General features: G+C 38.2%; 1 protein-coding gene across 2 annotated transcripts in view; it reads right to left on the bottom strand.

The window, feature by feature from the left end:
- Window positions 1-8,289: 8,289 nt before the first annotated feature.
- Window positions 8,290-19,974, bottom strand: part of ZFAND3 (zinc finger AN1-type containing 3) — a 140,924-nt gene continuing 129,239 nt past the window's right edge. For both annotated transcript variants that reach the window (XM_074863474.1, XM_074863475.1), the window contains one exon: window positions 8,290-10,964. In XM_074863474.1, the coding sequence (XP_074719575.1) occupies window positions 10,810-10,964 (155 nt within the window). In that variant the 3' untranslated portion in view covers window positions 8,290-10,809. The remainder of the gene's footprint in view (window positions 10,965-19,974) is intronic.

The raw sequence follows: 19,974 nt of genomic DNA, 5'->3' as shown, positions 1-19,974 counted from the left end.
GTCAGATAGGTTGTGTCATATCTTGGCATTGTGCAGTCACTGGTGCAGGCCGCATCTTGAGCAAACAGAGAATGCAACTGTGGCAGAGAGATCTACTGTTTCCGTTCCTGAGGAACAGTTTGGTCTTGTTGCACCCACAGGTTGGGTCAGTAACTAAAACTAGCTTCTGCAGCAAGCTCTGGGTTCAAGATGATAAAATGGGCACTGTCAGAACACTAAATGAACGGCTAGATTCTGCTTTCAGCCTGGCTTCCAAAAGAGGCTGGTTAGTGCTAATCCTAAAAAACCAGCAAAGCAATTTCCCTTGTTGCATGCCAGGAGGACATTCCACCCAAGTCTTGCATCCCCCTCCACCCTCACCAAGCCTCCCAGTACCATCAAATACCAAGCCACCACTTCAACTGTGGACAAAAGTTGGTGGGATGTAGGAAGGAGGCTTGCATGGAGCATGTGTGTCCCTTCACTGATCTTTTGCTGGCCATCCGTTCAGGACCTGGAACAAGACTTGGGGGATGCGGAGAGGGAAGGTTTCATCAGGGGCTGCAACAGTCCAAGGTGGCATGGGGAGTTCTACTCTTTTCACTTCTCTTCTAGAGCTTTTCATCTAGCATTTGCCAGAGTGTTAATCTGCCACTTGTCTGAGTAGAGAAAGTGGGTGGATGTTATTGCAGAGGAGGTCTTAAGTCCTTTCCTACTGCTGGAGGAGGGGGTCCGCAGAGTACAGGCAAATCATGGACAAGTGATGTAGGGGCAGAGCGTGAAACTAATACAGGTGCCTCACTAGCTCCAGCGCTGCACAAACACTACTGCAGTATCTTACACATCACTACCCTTTTCTCCTGCCTTTCTCCTACAAAATATGGTGCAGGAAATCTCACAAGTGACTTCTCTCCACAGTAGCAGGGTTTTGTACACTTTTCTCTGCAGAGAGGTTGGCACACAGGTCTCAGTGTGGCCCAGTGGCTCTGAACTTCCTGATACTGCTGGTAACTTTGGAGTGATGAGGAACTTGCATGCCAGTCACCCTGGGGATGACATTTCTTTTACTGTTTGGCATAGTCAGTACAGAAAAACAGAGCTTGACTCTTGTATGTGGGTGGGTTTGGACTGTAACTCTGTATCAAAGCTGGCTACCACATTCAAATAAATTCTGGGTAAGTGGATACTTCAGAGCCTACTATTACTTCTCTATCCTTGCCAAATTACATGAACAAATTGCAGAACTGCCTGCAGGTGAAGGTTGCATAGTCTGTCATCTCTGATCAGATAATGCCTGTGCATAAGACTGTCCTATTGAGTGTCCTAGGCCTGTAGCAAGTCAAGGAATGCAACCAGGTTCTGCATCCTTGTGAAGGAAAAATTATTTTTATTATTTTGTGGGTTTTTTTTTTCAATGTTTGACTAAGTCTTAGTTTGCTTGGTGCCTCACCAATATGAAAGTTGTTATGCTTTCTCCATAAGGCGTGCATACCATCAGAGAGATAATACAAAAGACTGGTTAGAACAGCATCATGTAAACCCTTTATCTGTTGTGAACCTTTGAAGTTCTGCCATCTTCATTGACTGTAAAGAGTTGCCGTGCAATGCTTGTACTTTTATTTGTCTGGTTATGCTGGCACTGATAGTGCCCCAATAGTCATGGATTCAGACTGAGTAATTTGTACGCAGTAGAAGCATGGCGTGAAGAATGTGCTTCTGGCTGAAGTGAGCAAGTCATTTTATCATTGGGGTTTTTTTTTTTTTTAAATTGAAGATGACCTGGCAGTTCTGAATTAACATGCTGATGAACTCTGTGCAGGAAGAGTTTACACAGGTTCCTTGGAATAATTTACTACTTCAGATTTCTCTGTTTTTCTGTATTTAGGGCATCAACCCCTTAGTCATAAGCTCTAAAATAAAGGCTAAAAATTAGCCATTCTAAGACTTAATGCTTTCATTCTTCTCATATGCTTTGGAGTAGCAGTTATCTAGTAATGGAATTACACAGTATCCATGAACTGTAGTTCAGTTAAGCTCTCTCAAACAGAAAATTATGCCAAGAAATCCATAAACAGTAAGAACAGCAATGGTCAGACTGTCTTACTGTGAAGAATTGTATGGTGTGGGAAGCCTGTTGCCTTTTGTTCTTTCTGCTGTTAATGCCCCAATCTCAGCTCCCATGGTGCCTTCCGAGAAATCAGAAATGTAGGGTTGTATTTGCAACACATTTCAGTATTAGAATTCTATTTTGGTACATTTTACACAAAACTGTGTAATCCTTATAGTAGATATATAGCTCTATCTGTTATGTTCTATCTTTAGACTGCACTCAATTGATCTTCCTTGCCTTTACTCAAGAAAGGTGCTGAATGTTGGCTAAGGAAAACTGATCTGTGTTGATGTTAAATGACTGAATCAGGGCTGGTGTGAAATAAGTGGTTAAAGACTGCATTAATCCTTCTACCTTGCTGGATGTATGTGAACTGCACTTGTTCCAGTTCCTCTGGAGTGATTTAAATTCCATAGGCTGTTGAATTTCCTTCCCTACCTTCCTGCTATCAGCCAAAGGCTGATAAAAGAAAGCCACCCCAGAAAGCACAATTCAATCACAGATCAGCACTGTCTTGTTTAATACATTATATCTCTTTATAAACAATTTTATTGTTTCACACAACAAACGTGGTTAGAAAGAGCAGGTACAATATACAACTTGATTGCTTTAAGGGACTCATGGATGATAGGTTCTGTGAATCCTGAGATCTTTCAGGGCTTGGGAGAACAGTGCAGAGCACCACTGTGGCTGCTGAGCCAGTGGACAACTTGCACATGCATGCAGCTGAGGCAGCATAATTGGCTTTACCTTTGTTATCCAGACTTAGAACAGAAAAGCCAAGGAACTGGTCCTGATATATGTAAGAAGTTTGACTTGGGTCTACTTGACCCACAGTTTCTGCGTCAATCAAATGTGCCTGTTTCAGTAGTTGTAACAGTTGAGAATTGTATTCATGAAGCTTGATGTAAAGAAACCAAGCCCATAATATCAACCGCATGCTAACAATTTTCAATCAATCAGTGTGATTGATAAACATTTAGCATTACTTGGCAAATGAGTAATAGCTTTGTATTTTATCCACAGAATAACAATAGAAAGAAAGAATTAAAGGCAGAACAAAGACAAAAATTTTTATTCTTGGTCTGGATGGGTATTTGGTACCTGTAGAGGTACTATTAAACACTGCTTGCATATCTCTAGTGGCTGTAGTATTAAGCTAGCCTTAAGGTTCCTTGTATTGAGAAAGTCCACAGAGAAAGAGCAATGAAGAGGGGTTTAAACTGGGAGTACAACTCAGCCTTAATGTTATTTGCTACAGTGTATCAAGACAGCTCTAGGAATTTCATATACTAAACAGCAGCAGTCATTTAACACTTAAAAATAACATTTTCATTACAGATGGAAACAGCTACTGGCAATACAAGCCTCAATACCTTTAGATGTGATCATCTCTACTGTTACGTTGTCTTCACACAGACTCTGTCTTTGAACATGACAATGGCGTGGGGGGCAGCGTAGTTGATGAGGGAGAATTTGCAAAAGGGATGATGGAGAAAACCTACGGAAATTACGGCAAACAGAGAAGCCAGGGAGTAGAGAAATGAAGGCCTGCATGGGTGCTAGAACATGGGCTGACAGAGGTATCGGATAATAAGTTTCAAATAGCACGTATTTCCCTGCTCCCACTAATTTAGCAGGAGTTGCTGCCTCAAACAGAGGCAAAGTATTGCTATTAAGGTAGCAGCTGGAACACGGTCAGTATCACCAAGCTGATCCTACACACGCGCACGCACCCACCCTTCACCCTTCACAGAGTTCCGTGCCCCCAGGAATAGCATGACACACACTACTGAAAAATATCGGTAGCCCAAGTGTTAGCATTCACTCAAACTTCTCAGCTGTTCGGGGGAGTATTTTTAATGGAATTGCAAATAAGCATAATGGTGTTTCCAGGACTACATCAATAGTAGTTGATAATGATTAAACTACAGCTACTATTAAACAGGCAAATTGAGCTATTGGGACATGCTACATTTCCCCAGAAGACAAGCCAGACAAGGACTGATTATATGTATGTGGGTGTGCAGAAAGTGAAAGCTGTTTTTAGCCCAGGAGCATAATTCTGCTTCAGCCGTTTGATGTCCCAGGAGATTTGTGTGTGTCTGTACGTGTCTGTGTATGGAAAGATCTGTTTAGAACTTATTTTTGACAAGACCTGAGACCAAACAGTCAAAAACAGAAAAACAAGGGATGTGCAGTGTGACTTGGAAGATAGCTATAGAATTTGTAACTGCTGCTTACCTGATTAGTATTTTAATCTATATAAACTGGGGGGTAATGAAGGGAAAAGTCTGCATGCAGACAGAATAAAGGTAACACCTCTGGCTGCTGTGCACATGACAGACTATCCAAAGGAGCAGAATTCATGCAAAGCGGATAGGGGTGGATCAGTTAAAATATTTTTAGCTAGCCATCATTTTTACACACTTGTGTAGACAAGAACAGTTGTGCTAGCCAACAGTGGTTAACTTAAAATTTAACTTATTCTTAGAGCTCATCATCTTCCTCATGCTAAATGTAGTATGTTAAAAGACATCTCCTGAAACTGGTCTAGCAAAAGCTTTCAGGAATCTAAAGCAAATGCACTATAAACACTGCAGAAGAGGGGCGGGGGGTGAATGACAAATTATTGCTAGAATGAAGAATGAACTCTGAATTTAGCTTATCTAGCAGAGTGCTCAGATTCTCTTCTCCCTCCTCCAAGTCTTGCATTTAGTTGCTCCTTTGAAAAGCAGAGACGAGACTAAGCATTTTAGGAGTTAATGAACCTTTCATTCAGCTTTCTTAATGCAAGTGCTGATCATGCAAGCCTTCCTTTGGAAGGATGATACAATGCCACACCTTTTTTTTTTTTTTTTTTTTTTTAAGGATTGCTACTTTGCTTCAAAGAGACCATGAACAATTTAAGAGGAGAGAAAAAAAACCCCAACATTTTCAAGTGTTCTGAAAACCCTAAAGAGAGCTCCTTCTGGTGTTGCATCTCTGACTTCCACACTTTGCTTTCAGAGATGTCAACTTTTTTTTCTCTTTTAGAATTTTAGAATGTGGTTTTCCATCCTCCCTGAGCATTTGTGGTACAGGGGAGTAAAGTGTCTTCTGCAACTCAGAAATGAATCAAAAGGGAGTAAGCAGTAGTGGGTGTCATCTTCTGTCCTTTTGTACAAAGGGAGAGCTGACAGACAAGAACTAGGTCTCTAATTTTATTCCCGTTATTTACACAGTCACTGCACCATGCTACAAGTTAACTCACAGCATCCTATTGCATGTTATTAGCTTTGCACAAACCTAGCAGAAAGGAATGTTCTGCTTATGGTTAAACCATTGCCATCAACACTATCTGAAGAACAAAACCTTTCTGTTAGAGGATGCAGTCACCATCTTTAAAAACTATATATAATTTCATTAATCTTTTCCTCATGCTTCGGATGCATGTATTGAATTTGAAATAATTTACAGTTTGTCTTATAAAGTTCTGCTTGTTTTTCTTCCAAATAGCAGCATATTGCAAAATAGGAAGGTCCTGTAGCAAAATATGTAGCTACTACTAAATAATCCATAAAAAATGTTTTATAATTATGAGAGCCCTGTTTCATTTCTTTGTATGTAACATGTTGCAGAATTGACTCAGACAAACTCTACGCAGGTATATTCACAAAGATAAAACAAACTAGTTTTCTGTAGTACCAAGTCAAGAAAGTTGGTGCTGTTTGGCAAGAAATTATTTGCCTCTCTGCCATTTTATGATATGACCTGACTTGAAGAGGAAGCACTTGTCAACTTGCATCCTCTGCCTCCTGCTTTCATGGCCTCCTTTCCTCCTGATTCAACTTTAGATTGGAAGATGAGGCATGCAGAGTTCCTGGGAAGGTTATAAGAACAGTATCACAGAACTGAAGTTCAAAAACCCCATAGCCTAATATCCAAAACAAGTAAATCATGTCTGCATTAAGTTTCAGTTAATTGAAGAAACAGCCTATCACTGTATTAAAATACACAAGGAGGTTATCACTTCTATAGACCAACGTCCATATTTTAATCTGCTTGAACTAATGTGCAGGGGCTTGCAAGAACAACACACTTGATGCTTTTTTTTCCTGTGGTGAATACTGAAAAGCCACAGAGAGCAACATTCAAACAGAACTACTTTCAAATGCCCAGCTGCACATGCTGACTGCCTCAACAAAAAGGAAAAATGAATGAAGACTAGGAAGAGAAAGAAAAATATGTTGTTCTCACTGATGCCTTTGAGAACTGTTGTATAAGACTGGCTCTTTCCAGCAGCATTAAAGTTTGTTCTCCTGGAAAAGCTGCTGATAGAGAGAGATAAAGCCCGCTATTGCACAAGTTCACCATGTAAAATGTGCACTGTGAATACTTTTGAACATTTTAATGTTATGCGCTGTTTTTCCAGTGTGGTCCTTTGTGTAGCAAAGTATGTACAGACACAGTCTCAGCTAAGCGTAAGATTATGAACTGGTTACACTAGAACTGTATCCTTATACAGCAGATCCCGCCACATCAGCTTTTGTGTTGAACCACAGCTTACTACTGCTTATATTATTCTTGTTCTGCGTGCAGAATTCTAATCAGGTATTTGAGTGATGAAATAAACATCTGGTGCTAATAAATACAGTTCATTTTAAGTAGTATTGTCTTAAACGTTTCCATTTGTTTTCTAGGTATAAGAGTTCCCAGGAGCATACAAATTTATTTCCAGTGGGAATTGGCTACAGTCTCACTGAGACATTAAGGGATTACTTCAATTAGACCTTCTCTTTGCTGTTCCACTGATGACTGACAATTTCAGTAACTACACTAGCACAAAGAGGCTGTTAATTCATTTGCCTGGGCACTTAACTGTGTAAACTCAACTGTGAGCATAGGTGCTGTCAGTTACTCCACTGATTCATTTCTTGGAGTCTATTATAAAACCTGTATTTTTATGACACCATTAGTACCAGTTTTCTTCCCTGGTGAGTCTTCGTACTGAAATAGTCATTGTAAGATTAAAAAACGTGCTTTTATCCCTTAGAGATTTATATCTAAGTTGTAGCACAGTCACAGAAGGAACTGCTATGATTGTAGAATGAACTGACCACCACAATGAGTACAAAGTTAAATGCAAACAAGACATTGTGTCCACGAGGCCAGGGGATTACAATTTATCCAAAAGAAGAAAGGCAAAATTCATGTTTTGAACATACTTATCACCTTCCATAGGGTAGATAAAAGCAGTTAATAATACTTTTGAACTGCTATAACTGCACCAGGACTCTCTTCAGAGTGTTGCCTGTGCACTACTCAAGAGTGGTTCATGTTCTTGGGTACCTCATTTTACAGTTACATTGCTTCTCATTCAAAACACTAAACTGCTTCAAAACAGAAACCAGTGCAGTTAAGGACATGCTCTGGCATAGCAGCCTTCATGGCCAATTCTTTCTTTTCCTTGAAGCCTTCGCTCACACCCAGCTATAGGTTTGAAATGTAATGAAAAGGCAGAGCTGTTTTACATAACTTACCTTTACTAAAACTCAGCCAAGAATCACACACAGTTTTAGAAATAAAAGTACCATATAAATTTGAGGGAAAAAATGGGTGTATGAGTCCCATGAATCAATTTCATGGGACACATACACAGTTTCAATTCCAAAAAATTTTCAAAATTGTTTGTAAATAATTACCTTGATAGTCTCTCTCCCTCTATTACAGCCAACTGTTTTTTAATTAACCTTGTGTTTCTAGCACCTAAATTATTAAGAAACAAGTTGTTCCTCTACTTATCCATTATGTACACAGCCCATTATGGTTTGGTTAGTGTACTAACACTAGGTGCAGAAGTTGTCAAAATGCAGGAAAGAATGTTTAAGACATTTTAAAACTTTGATGCCAATGATATAGCATACAGTATGCATTTGACTTAAGAGTATGAACAACCTGTTCCTTTGATTTCTGTATCTAACCTCAAAGTTAAATTGACCAAATTGGCTACAGTAGTTTTAGACAGATTTGCTTACAAAATAAATCACTAAACTTGAACCCAGAATTATTATCCTCCCCTTCCAAACTGGCAGAAAATACTGTCCACCTTCCACCAATTGAAAATTCAGCTTTAATTTACTGACCTAATGTTTGTATTTTCCCCACTCATATTTCTTACATGAAATTGCAGCAGAAATGGTGCAAAATAGCAAGACCTGTTGGAATAGGCAGAAAGGAATTCAAACTTTAATCTGATTGGTTTAATTTTTTTTAGCAGGAGGAAAAAGAATAAAGTTACAAGATTCTTTTAATATTTTCACAATGTTAAACTAAAACTGAGCTCTAGGCTACATGTGTAAGTAAATCTAGAACACAAAAGGGTTAAATAAGATCTTCTTTTAAGATACAAGAACTTAAGCTTTCTTTACGTTTAACAAACTTCACAGAACAGATACTGCAAAGGAACAACCCCCTCCCCAACTTTTTGTTTAAAGTGAACATTGTCCATAATTCACATGAACTTTAAGTAGTGTTCTCTCAAGAGCCACCTTGAAACCATCTGTGCACTTGTAACGAGATTAAAGAGAATATTAAGGAGGAACAAAATAGCATCTTCGGTATTAATGCAGAAAAGTCTTGTGTATCAATCAGAATGCCCATCAAATGCTATAATAGGATTTTGTAGGAAAAGAAAGTGCGTATCACAGCAGCCACCAAAATCCCATGTTTTTTGAAACCCCTCACAGCAAATGTAAATAATACCCTTGGACAGCCCCTCTCACCAGGACCGTTTCCTGAAAATGCAGCACATTACAGAAGATTTTGCTGCTGGTTTCATATTCTTGAATAATAACAATAATAAAAAAACAAACAGCTTGCCTTTTGGATAGTTTGCATTTTATACTGATGGGACGCTTCCGATTTGCTTCATGGTTAATTAACGCTAATACAGTCAGATGCTGAGTGTGTGTGTTGTGTAGAGACATATATATATTTATTTTTTTAAATTAGTTGTCTCCTTGTTAAATGCTCCTAGCTGGCTACCAAAGTAACAATGTATTTTGGCCTAAAAGGAGTTAGTTACCTGTAACAAGTAGAATGGAAGATGACTCTCATAAGCTTACTCCCAAAACACTGGGGTTTTTCAAGTGACACATTACTTCACCCCTCTGATGTTTTATATCTGCCCAGTATTTCAAGATGAGACAAAATCTTTCCCCCCCTCTGGTATTCTTACAAATTTACCTGATTGTTAATACCTTACTAATACACTGAGAAGCTAAATTCACTCAGGATTAAGCTGGGCCACATCGGTACAAATCTTTTTTTACCTGCATAAACCCTACGTGCAGCAGGAGACATGCCAATTACTACGTTTGCTTTTTTGTTTCCAAACTGATGAGACTGGTGCAATTCAGTTCAGCTCAGCTCAACGTGACATACTGCAATACAGAACCATAGGTCTAAACAGATCCAAAACATTCTGCTCCATGTAATGCTTTTCACATTCACTTGCTATACTTGCTTTGCAATAGATGCGGGCAGAGATTTTCATGAGAGCGTTCAGCTGCATAGAAAGAGGGCTGATATAGCCCATTTGATTATCTCACTGACAGTCTGGAAGTGAGGAACACAAACTCAATGTGATAAAGGGTGTTTTACTGGTTGTTCCCCAATACTGTTACTGAATTCCGTTTGCTACAAAATGTCCTTTTTTTCCCCAATATATAAGTCTAGCTACAGAAAGTCAGTCTGTAGAATCCAGCCACGGCTACTGTGCTGTGAATTAGCCTTATTTGATCAATTATCAGATACCTGCACTTAGCAAAAGGCAAACAAGAGCCAATCAGGTTTCGGCCGGTGGGAATGGCTGCACTGCTCAAGGCATGTGGAATCTGTTCACACATCTTGTAGAATCTCTGTGGATGCCATGTAGAAAGTATGCACCATTTACTGCTCTGGGATGGAGTTGGCTTTGAAGTGAGATCATAATTTAACTGAGAAGAAAGACCAAAAAAATAAAACAAAACAAAAAAAAAAAAAACCCTGATAGGTTCTTTATAGTAAGATAGATATAAAAATTTTTCATAAGAATCTCTGTCCCCCTTTCTTTTTGGCTTCCTGGGAAGAACCAGAAAGATGTTCCTACCCCAACAGAATCCCTGATGCTGGTGACACTGCCTAACTCAAAAGCCACACGCGATGAAGGCACGAGTGACCAGTCAGGTCTTCTGGGCTTATGCAGCTGCAGTTGCTGCTCTTAGTAGTATTTCACCTCCTCAGGATTCACTAGCAGTGAAGAGGTGAAAGGCTGCACATTAAACAGTTTGTCCGAAAGCCATGTGCATAGCAAACTTTTACACCAGCTTCTATACAACTATTTGTTTTAACTCTGCAGCTGGAATGTTTCCAGCATAAGGCTTTTAGAGTGACTCCAGCAATAACAGAAGCCTTTGGATTTTTCTTGTTTTGTTTAAATCCACTAGCCATGCTCAAAAATAATATTTCTTCATGTTTTATTTTTATACGGTGGCTAGCAGGCACCTTAGTAACCAGCCAGAAATCAATTTCAACCACCATCAACCCCTAAACTACAGTACCAGGACGGTTGGCTAAAGAAAGGAAACTGATTGGCTGTAGTCTGAAACTTGCCTAGTACAAGGTGTCTGGCTGACTTTGTCCTAAATAAGGCTAACATTAGTGAACTAAGAGAACAGCATTTGGTTGCAGTCTTGCACTCAGGAACATCCTTCGCCAATGCGTTGGCAAGATCTCCCTACTTTCCGATCCAGTTTCACCATTTTCATAATGGCTTCCTCACGCCCACGTCCCATGTGGTCAAATGTGCAGTCATGTTGTTCAGGCAGGCGATGTAACATACAGAACACATAACCTACCATGGAAAGGGAGAAAAAAAAAATACAGTTAGGGACTTGGTCAAAGTGGCAGAATCTTACCTGAATCAGAAGTGAAGGATCACCTCCTGGGGGGTTACTCAGTTCTCAAAAATTAACGCCAGCTTTAAGTTTTTACTTATCTTCCTTACAAGGCATTAATAAATATCTGATTATTTACTGCATCTTCTTGAGTATTTATCAACACAGTATCAAAGCTCAAGTGATACCAGGTTTGGGGGTTTTTTTTGCCATCCTCTCATCTTATAGAGGAAGCCCCCAAAATCATCTAAACTAGGTATACCCACATAGTGTAAAAACTAATGTTTTTTAAAAAAAAGCTGATCACCTTCACTGAAATCTTTTCCACCTTATGTGGATCTGGTTGTCATTTCTGAAATTCATGCCTATGGTACTTCAGGTTGAGCTCCCAAGCAGGCATTCAAGTCAGAACTGGTAAATCTAAGCACCTTGCTTCCTCCTTACTGCCAGCACCCCAAGCCGGCAGCGACTGCAGGAGAGTTCACGGCTCCACTACTATTCCAGTTTTCAGAAGCTTCTCTTCATGAACTGTTCTGACACTAACCACAGGGGGTGAAGACGCATTTGACACAGGGACATGTCACACCACATCATCTTGCTCTGTAGCTGAAAAGACGTAGGTTCTTGTCTCTTTGTCTAAAGCTAGTCAATGTTATTCAGTTTCCCAGGGAGCATGTGATTCAGAAACATATGTCAATATTTTTTCCTACAGGTGAGGAGGGCATCTCCAGTAGCTACCTCTTTCTGGTCTACAAAGAAAACTGGCTTTTTTCTTATTTGGCCCTAACAGTTTATAACAGTAAAGAAATTGCCTCAAATTTCCTACCTCTAAAATGAGTATTACATAGTGATAAGTAGTATTAAGATGATATAGTAGGGAAAAGAGTCACACAGTTACAGGGTTCATGTAGTCCACTGTATATGAAACGAAGTATGATATCAGCTATGCTGCAATATTTTTCCTGCCTGATGGTGCAAAGAGCATCACTGCTTCTCACTGAATGCTTTACATTACTGCTGCACCTTCAATACTCAAAAGGTACTAAAACCATAAAATGATGATATCTGAGAGATGGGGAAAGATAAAAATGAGCGAAGGATTGAGAGAGTGTGTATTTGTGTGTGTATATACACACACACGTGTATGTATGTGTATATATATATATAAAAATATGTGTGTAAAGTATTTCAAACTCCTGGACTATAAAACATGAATTGTAGAAGAGAACAACAGGCTACCTTTATGTTAGTGTGATTGTTAAGAGAACAGAAAGGGACAAAGTATCACATATAGAATTATTTAAAAAAAAAAAAATGAAGAAAAGTTGATTTATCTTTGCTCTTTGTTTCAATAGCACCAGCTATGAAAAGACGTGTCTATTATCTGTGGCTGGCTTTGAAACCCAGTTCTAGGAACAAAGTGAAAAAGACGAGTTTTTTGTATTGGTATATGTGATTCAGAAATATAGATGGAAAGATGCAGATTGAATTCATATATATCTTGCCCCTTGTGATCATTGCCTCTACTTCAGTCTCAATCTGGGTCATACCACACTCAAATGTGACAAATACTTTCTGGAGATGCCAAAAATTCAAGGTCTGATTGTTAAAACGAAAACATCCTTGGACTATAGTTTCAATACTGAACAGGCATTTCACTCAATTCTCTCTTACAGAAAGCGTGGACTGAAGGCTTCCCTTATTTCTTGAAATAAGACTTCAAATTACTGAACCAACATCCACTGCAGGCACAAGAATGCATAAATACCTGACTAGATGAGCTCAAAAATCAAGTTCATCACCTTACCTGCAATGGATGTGTAAGAAGCAGATGTAAGAAACCCTGCAGATACGGATTAGGCTGAAGTCATTTCAGTCGCTTGTAGGTAAAAACTGGTTTTAAAACCTGATGGTTTTACAGATCTTCTCCACACAGTTAACAAGTATATGTAGAAATGCTATTTAATGTTATCTAAACGAGACCTTGAACATGTATACAAGCTCCTACACAGCTTCAGCAAGAGCCTTTTGACAATTCTATAAATCTAATATGAAAATACATGTACAATGTGATTTATCAATTTTGAACGTAACCCTTCAATTGCCATATCTCCTCACCTTCTACAAAGCCTCCTGCCTTTTGTAGACCACTATAACTTCATGATGTTCCTTTCTACTTTGCCACCCCCCCAATACAATCTATTTTGTGCTTTACCATATCTTTATATCCTTTCTGAACACCTTTTAGTTCTTTTTAGAGCACCTGTTTTCATGTAGGAAAATCTGTACTGTATGCTATATTTATTCCAGATGAAACATATTCTTTATTTTTTCTGTCAAGTGTTTTCTCATGCATTTTTGAACAGAATTTCAATAACTATCCACAAAGAATGGCAGGCGATTCTCCTTTTCCCAGACTATGGAAAAAGTACTCTAATTTCAGCAACTAAATGATCTAAACCTGCTATTCACATATATCTATTTAAATATGTACTGCTAATTAGAACTGATAATACCTAATGAAAGAATATCCAAGCACATTTTGAACATTACTAAAATAGTTTTGCATATATTGGCTGTTCTTATTGAATTAGCAATGGGGATCTTCTGGAAGTCTCATTTCCAAAAGAGATTTCAGATCTTTAGTCCCATTGCTCCACATGCCTAAGTCACATTAAAGATTGGAACTTGTATTTTTGTAGGTTTTATTTAAACTATGAAGGACATGATTACTGTTATATAGTAGTTAACTGAGTAACAGTAGTTCTGAACATTTTTTCATTAGTTCAGAGTGGATATATTCAATTAAATTATTACTGCTATATTCACTTCTTGCTTCACGAGTCTGGAAATCAGAGTGGACATTTTGTGTTCTGCGTGTGCACAAGTGCTTGATGTCGTATCAAGACCATCAGTTTTTACAAAAGTTCCATTATTAACTTATGTGCACTGGGGCAGAAGGCCAATAGATGTACTTCTATTTTGATCCTTAAAACCAATCCATATCTAGAGGTGAAACCTTTTCTCCTGAGAACTCTGCTTTTATGGTTATAAAGCAAGTTAGATAAATGAACTCTTGTGGTGTATTTACTGTTAAGTTCATTATGGGAAGATATCAAATACATGTTGTCTCCTCTAAAGGATTTTACTGCAGAAATGCTTCTTTTAGCACATTATAACTAAAAGACAAAATAAATAACTTTGTGCTAGGGAAAAGAGCATTGGAAAAGGGAATCCATCTGCCAACTAAAGTTAATTTACCCTAGCCATCAACCAAAAATATGCCAGCCTTTCACTTCACGCATAGAAGATGTCAGTCTAGTAAATGTAATAGTGCATCTCACAGCATAGCAATTGTTGTTTTCTGATGTTAGAAGTAAACTATGAATCACCTACTCCTCAGGCCTCTAACACAAACATCTTGGAAGAATGTTATGTAGTGCCTCAAAACCTCTGAGCTCCTCTAAGCACCCCAGAAACTACTTCACAATATAACATTAAACATTTCCATCGGTTCCATTTCATCACCAGAGTATAAATGGCTAAATCTGTAAAGCAGTGTACCATCTGCCTTACTTGTACTCATACCGATGAGTCTTGCATAGGACATGCAAGAAAACATCATTCAAAGGACATCTAAAATTGCACACAAGCAACTGTGAAGTTGCTTTCATCATTCCTGAGGAATCTGCTGGGAAAAGGCAATTGGAGAGGGCAGAAAACAAAATAATCTTCCATATTCAAGACCAGAGAATACCACAGACCTGCAGTTCGCTCTGTGTGGGCGATGATGAAAAATGACTGCATTTTCCTCATTGTTACATTCAAGAGCACTGGCTAGATGGGTGTATGGAATGACAATAAGCAAATATTTCAACTAAAACATAAAATTAATTCTTAACTTCCTCTTCAAATTCTGAAAACAGTAAGCTGCTAAAATACCAATAAAATTATATGGGAAGCATCAGAAACAATTTAACTAAATGGCATAGTAATCCACAACACAAAAGCCAAATTGTAATCTTGGAAGGTCCCTGATTTTACTAAGTTTCTTTTTTTCTCTTTGTGAACTCAACAGAAATCAGTCAGACTTTCTGGAATGTGGCACAAACGTCCAATAACTGCATTACTGCAAAATACCAATGGAAAGCACAGCACACTGGTGGGACTACTCTAGTGTGGATGTCCTTGGCCAGGCATGGAGTTCCAGACTCTTCTAACATACTGCTGGAGAACATCACCCAGTTACATAAGATACAGAATAAATATAATGATCCCTGTTATGTGACTAGCACTGTGATAGAAAGGAAAGTCCTTTTTCTCCCACCCTGAGATTCTGGTACTGATCTTCTTGGTAAGACATTCAGAAAACTGCTAAAAAAGAGACAGATTTGTTTGCGAGCGTGTTCTGAAAAGTGGAGGAAGTGCCAAACAAGCTTATTAAATATTTATGCAGCTTACACAGTTACAGAGTGACTTGAAAACATTTAAAATTAATCCTATTTGAAACATCTTGATGTATATTACCTAAAAAGTAGTTGCATGCTGCCACAATTACCCTGATATTCAATATATTCAATACTTTTGTTTTTTAAGAATAGAGAGCATATTTGGACTTAACCATATGACACATTCACTGTATGGCAAATATGGCAGTTCCATCTACTGAAGAAAGTTGAACCTTGATTATGTAGAGGTACATGTTTGTGTTTCTAAAAGCTAAGCCATTCAAATATCATTGCTAATGTGAAAAGACAAAGCCCTTCATTACCAAGTACCATCAATCATCTCAATTGTTCAAGCTAGACATTTATGTTTTCATTGTATGCAGTAAGTGCTCTGGAAGTTTAGGCTTATATACTACAGTGACCCCTTCTAATTCATTCAAAGCAGCTCCCACTGGTAGGTAAAAGAAAGTGAAGTCAACATTATCATACAAAATCAGAGCTTCTAACACTTTAAAATCATCTTACCTACCCACTAGTACTGCTATTTGTCATTTTCATTCCCAAATCAAAAGGCAGAAGTTCAAAACTGACAGAATTTGCAGCTTACGCCATTTCCAAATTTTATTTAATAAACAACTTGTGTTTGTCTAGATCCCCTATACAAAGTCACTTCAAAAGCAGTATTAATAATAGCATGGCCTTACTCCTGTGCAGAATTCTGGGCTGTATGCTTTGGCTTCTTCACATGCTTCACAAGAAATTTTACCTTTCTTGCTAATTTGAAATTCTAATCAACAGAGGTTCAAACAGACCTAAAAATACCTTGTAACCTTAAGAAATTAAGGTGCTGAAAAATTCTCTACCAAAGGTGTATTATCTAACAAGGTATGTGTGAGTCTATATGCAGATTTCTGTGCAAGAACAGCTTTTAACATATCTTTAAATGGTGAACATACCTACAGGATATCATACAACACAGCAAAACCAGGCAGACTAACCAGCAGGGAAGACGAGCTCATGTAGTGATACGTGCTGCTGCAGCACTGTTCAGAATAACTGGACATCATTCACCAAGTGTCTAGTAATCCCCAAAACAGTATTTATGCATCTCCCCCATCCCTTCCAACTGAAAAGATGACTTAATGTGTTGTAAATGATACTAACAATAGAGCTATTAAAAAAAGTGTGGGAGAGGAGTATTTTTTCAAGACATGAAATAAGTAAGAAGATAGCAAGATCCTACAGACTTGTACATCAAGGACCTCAGAAAACACTTGGCTCTTTGGATTTCAATATAAACCAGCTTGCTCCCCTAGTATTTTGGAGATTGTTCAAAAAGAACATCCAGCTATGGAAGAATGTAAAAATGTGCAAAACTTCCAATGCAGCTTATATGCACTGCTATTTAGCAGTATAAAAATATTCTAGTCTGCTGATATCTTGCATTGTTCTCCTTCTGGACAGCTCCGTTCTTGTATATACTCTATTTCTTCTCTCTCCTCTGTGGGGAATACTCCATATTGGCATTGTCAGCTTTCATTACACAACTCAAGAAGGAACATTCAGTTTTACTGATATTTTCTATAAAACCAAACCAAATCCCAACAAGCTAAATAAGCTTTTGGAAAGAAGTGAGCTAAACTATTCTCATGTTTCCCTTTCCCAGCTTTGCAAGAAGTCATGGACTTTGATTAAGTGCTAAGTAGTTCAGAATAACTTGGCTAGAAATCTGGTTATTCACTCCTAAATTGAAAGGAGAGTAAGCCACATTATGGTGAAGCTTTTTAACCAAATAGACGTATTTATTAAAACTCCGCAAAACATAGCTTGAGGCAGTCCTTTGTACCATTTCCACTCCAAGAAGTGTGGATGGGGAATGTTAACCTCTAAGTGCTCCAAGTTAGAAGTCTCTAAATATTAATGCACAGTATCTTAAAAATTGCCCTCTCGAGGCATTTCAGTTCCACGTTCCTTCACAAACAGCAGAGCTGCAAAAGATTCACAAAACACACAGTAGGAAGAAGTGTACACAACATATTTACTTATTTTTCTAATTGTTTGCTATGGTCACTGCAACTTGTCTTTCAATATTTTCTTCTTTATATAGATCATCTATACTTACTCATGACTACCAAAACGATCAATAACTGAATCAAAAAGAGAAAAAGAGGTGGTATAAGACACCTTAGAACATTTCTTTTAATCTGCCAATCCAGTCTGGATTGGGACTGGACATGCACTTGGGACTTCCCTTCTGCTCTTAAGTCAGTCATCATCTCAGGTTTCATGCTAAAAGCACACAGCTCTCTGACATCTGTGATGCTACATAAAATTTTATGTCCCAGACTCAAGATGCTTACAAGATGCTTTAGATTCATTTTGTATTTCTACTACTGGGTTTATGCTTAGGAGAAAAGAAGGGAACAAAGATTTGTTTTTCCTTTCTTGCTCTATTTTGCTGTCTACCACAAAGAGGGTAAAGCAATATGTATAAGCATGCATTAGAGACAAAACAGCTATTAGTGAAAAAACCTGCCCAGGAAATGAATAGAATATATTGTATACAAAAGAAAGATGATGTAATCTTAATCCTGTAACAGCCACTGGACAGGTATGGTTAAATATTCTGCAAGAATTCTTCAGAGTGCAAGGCAAAGACTTTGTATTTCCAAGTTTAGTCACGTATAACCTGTGCTTCAAAGTGTCTTCTTTCTATTTTCCTGAAGATTGTAAGTCTGGGAAGTGGCTTTAGGGAGCATGCAAGAGATGCAGTTTTGTGCTGTGCAGACTCTGCAAACAAACTACGTTTTATCCCAATTTGTGCTAATTTCAAATTCACTTTCCTATTTATCTTACCACTCGCACAGAAAGCTGTCAAACTATTTTTTCCTACATTAAATGTGACACATTTTGAACAAAGAATTTATATCACTTGAGGACAACACACATGCTGATTTTTTAGGAGTTTTTTTCTGAATCAACAATTCTTAAGGAGGATCTATGTAAGACATGATTTTGGAACTAAGAGGAACTCAAAAGAACCCATTTTCTCTTGTTTCTTTGAAGAGAGTGTATTTGGAGTGGGGAAAAATTAAGATATGGGACACTCTCCTAGATTCAAACCCTGCTTTTGCTCTAGTGGATACCAACTCCACAGAAGTAGGGAGCATCTTCAGGAACAGACCTGAGGTTTTCAGAAAATCATTTCTGAATTTCAAAGAATCCTCAATGAATCAAAGTCATAAATACAGCACACCTGTTTTGTAATAGTAAACTGCAATTAAAAAAAGTTTGCTGTGGGTCAGGTCTTACTAATACTGCAGGTCTCAGTCAGGATCATATCTCAGTTCCGCCATGTACCGCAAATGAACGGTGGTTAAATCTTTTAGTTTGGACCAAATATTTTTCTTGCTCAGCAGAACACATACACATAAGAGTAACTACTTCTACATCACAACTTCTTCACTCCCCTACAGAGTAACAAGTTATGGCCAACATCTATTGGAGACAGTAACGGAGCAACTTAGGTACATGATTACTCCCACAGATACAGCATGCAATCAATACTCACTTCTGAATGGCTTTACACCTCAGAAGTTACTGACCTACACGTCACCTGTAGGTTCCCCTTCCAACCTTATATACTGTCCTCCATTTTTTGTCTGAGTTGAAATCCACAGCAGTCAGGAACATGCAGTAGTTGACCCACCAGCTAGCACAGACTTACCAGCTAGCACAAATGGTGGGTTACCACTGTTGTGAAACATCTACAGAACTGGGGTATGGTCCCAGTTCATCTATAGTGATAAGATGCAACTTCACAGAAATTAGCATTTTAATTTGTCATATACTTTCTCAATATAACTGAATGAAACATTTTTCTCCATAAGACTTGCACAATTGTTGACGCATAAAGGCAAAAAAAAAAATGCTTAAAGTTTACTTTAACAAGAGAATTTTCGAAGAAACCATTTAGCTCCCAACAACTTGCAGCATCAACAGCATGGCCAGACAGTGAACACCAATGTATGACTAACTTGAGGGAGAAGAAAAGCTAGGTTCAAAATTAAAAGTTTAGACATCAGGTAGGTGAAGAGAGTTTGCTTTTTTGAATAATCATGTGATCTTGCAGTGATATATTCAGGAATAATTCATATCACCGCTACACTTGTGAAAGGAACATTCACTGCCATGTTTGCAGGGCCAAGAACACCCTGAAACAACACTGTACCTCCCACATCATTCCTAGTTTCACAAGGTTATATCCTGTAGGATGTGGGAGAATGAATCCAAAGAACAGGATATGTAGTAAGAAAGCAGAATTATGCCAAAAAGGCATCCTAGTGTCCCAAGAGTAGAGACCATACAAAACTATTGTAGTACTCTTATGAAATTAGATTTTCCATAGGCCATACTAGCATATAAAGAAGTATTTGTTTCCTACCCAGAACATTTAGATTTGAGAGTAGTGTGAAATCTTAAAAAAAAAAGTCTCCTGAGAAAGAGCAGGTGGATGACG

The sequence above is a fragment of the Strix uralensis genome, chromosome 3 (genome assembly GCF_047716275.1).
Source record: "Strix uralensis isolate ZFMK-TIS-50842 chromosome 3, bStrUra1, whole genome shotgun sequence".
NCBI lineage: Eukaryota > Metazoa > Chordata > Aves > Strigiformes > Strigidae > Strix > Strix uralensis.
This window is presented reverse-complemented; position numbering and strand designations above follow the sequence as displayed.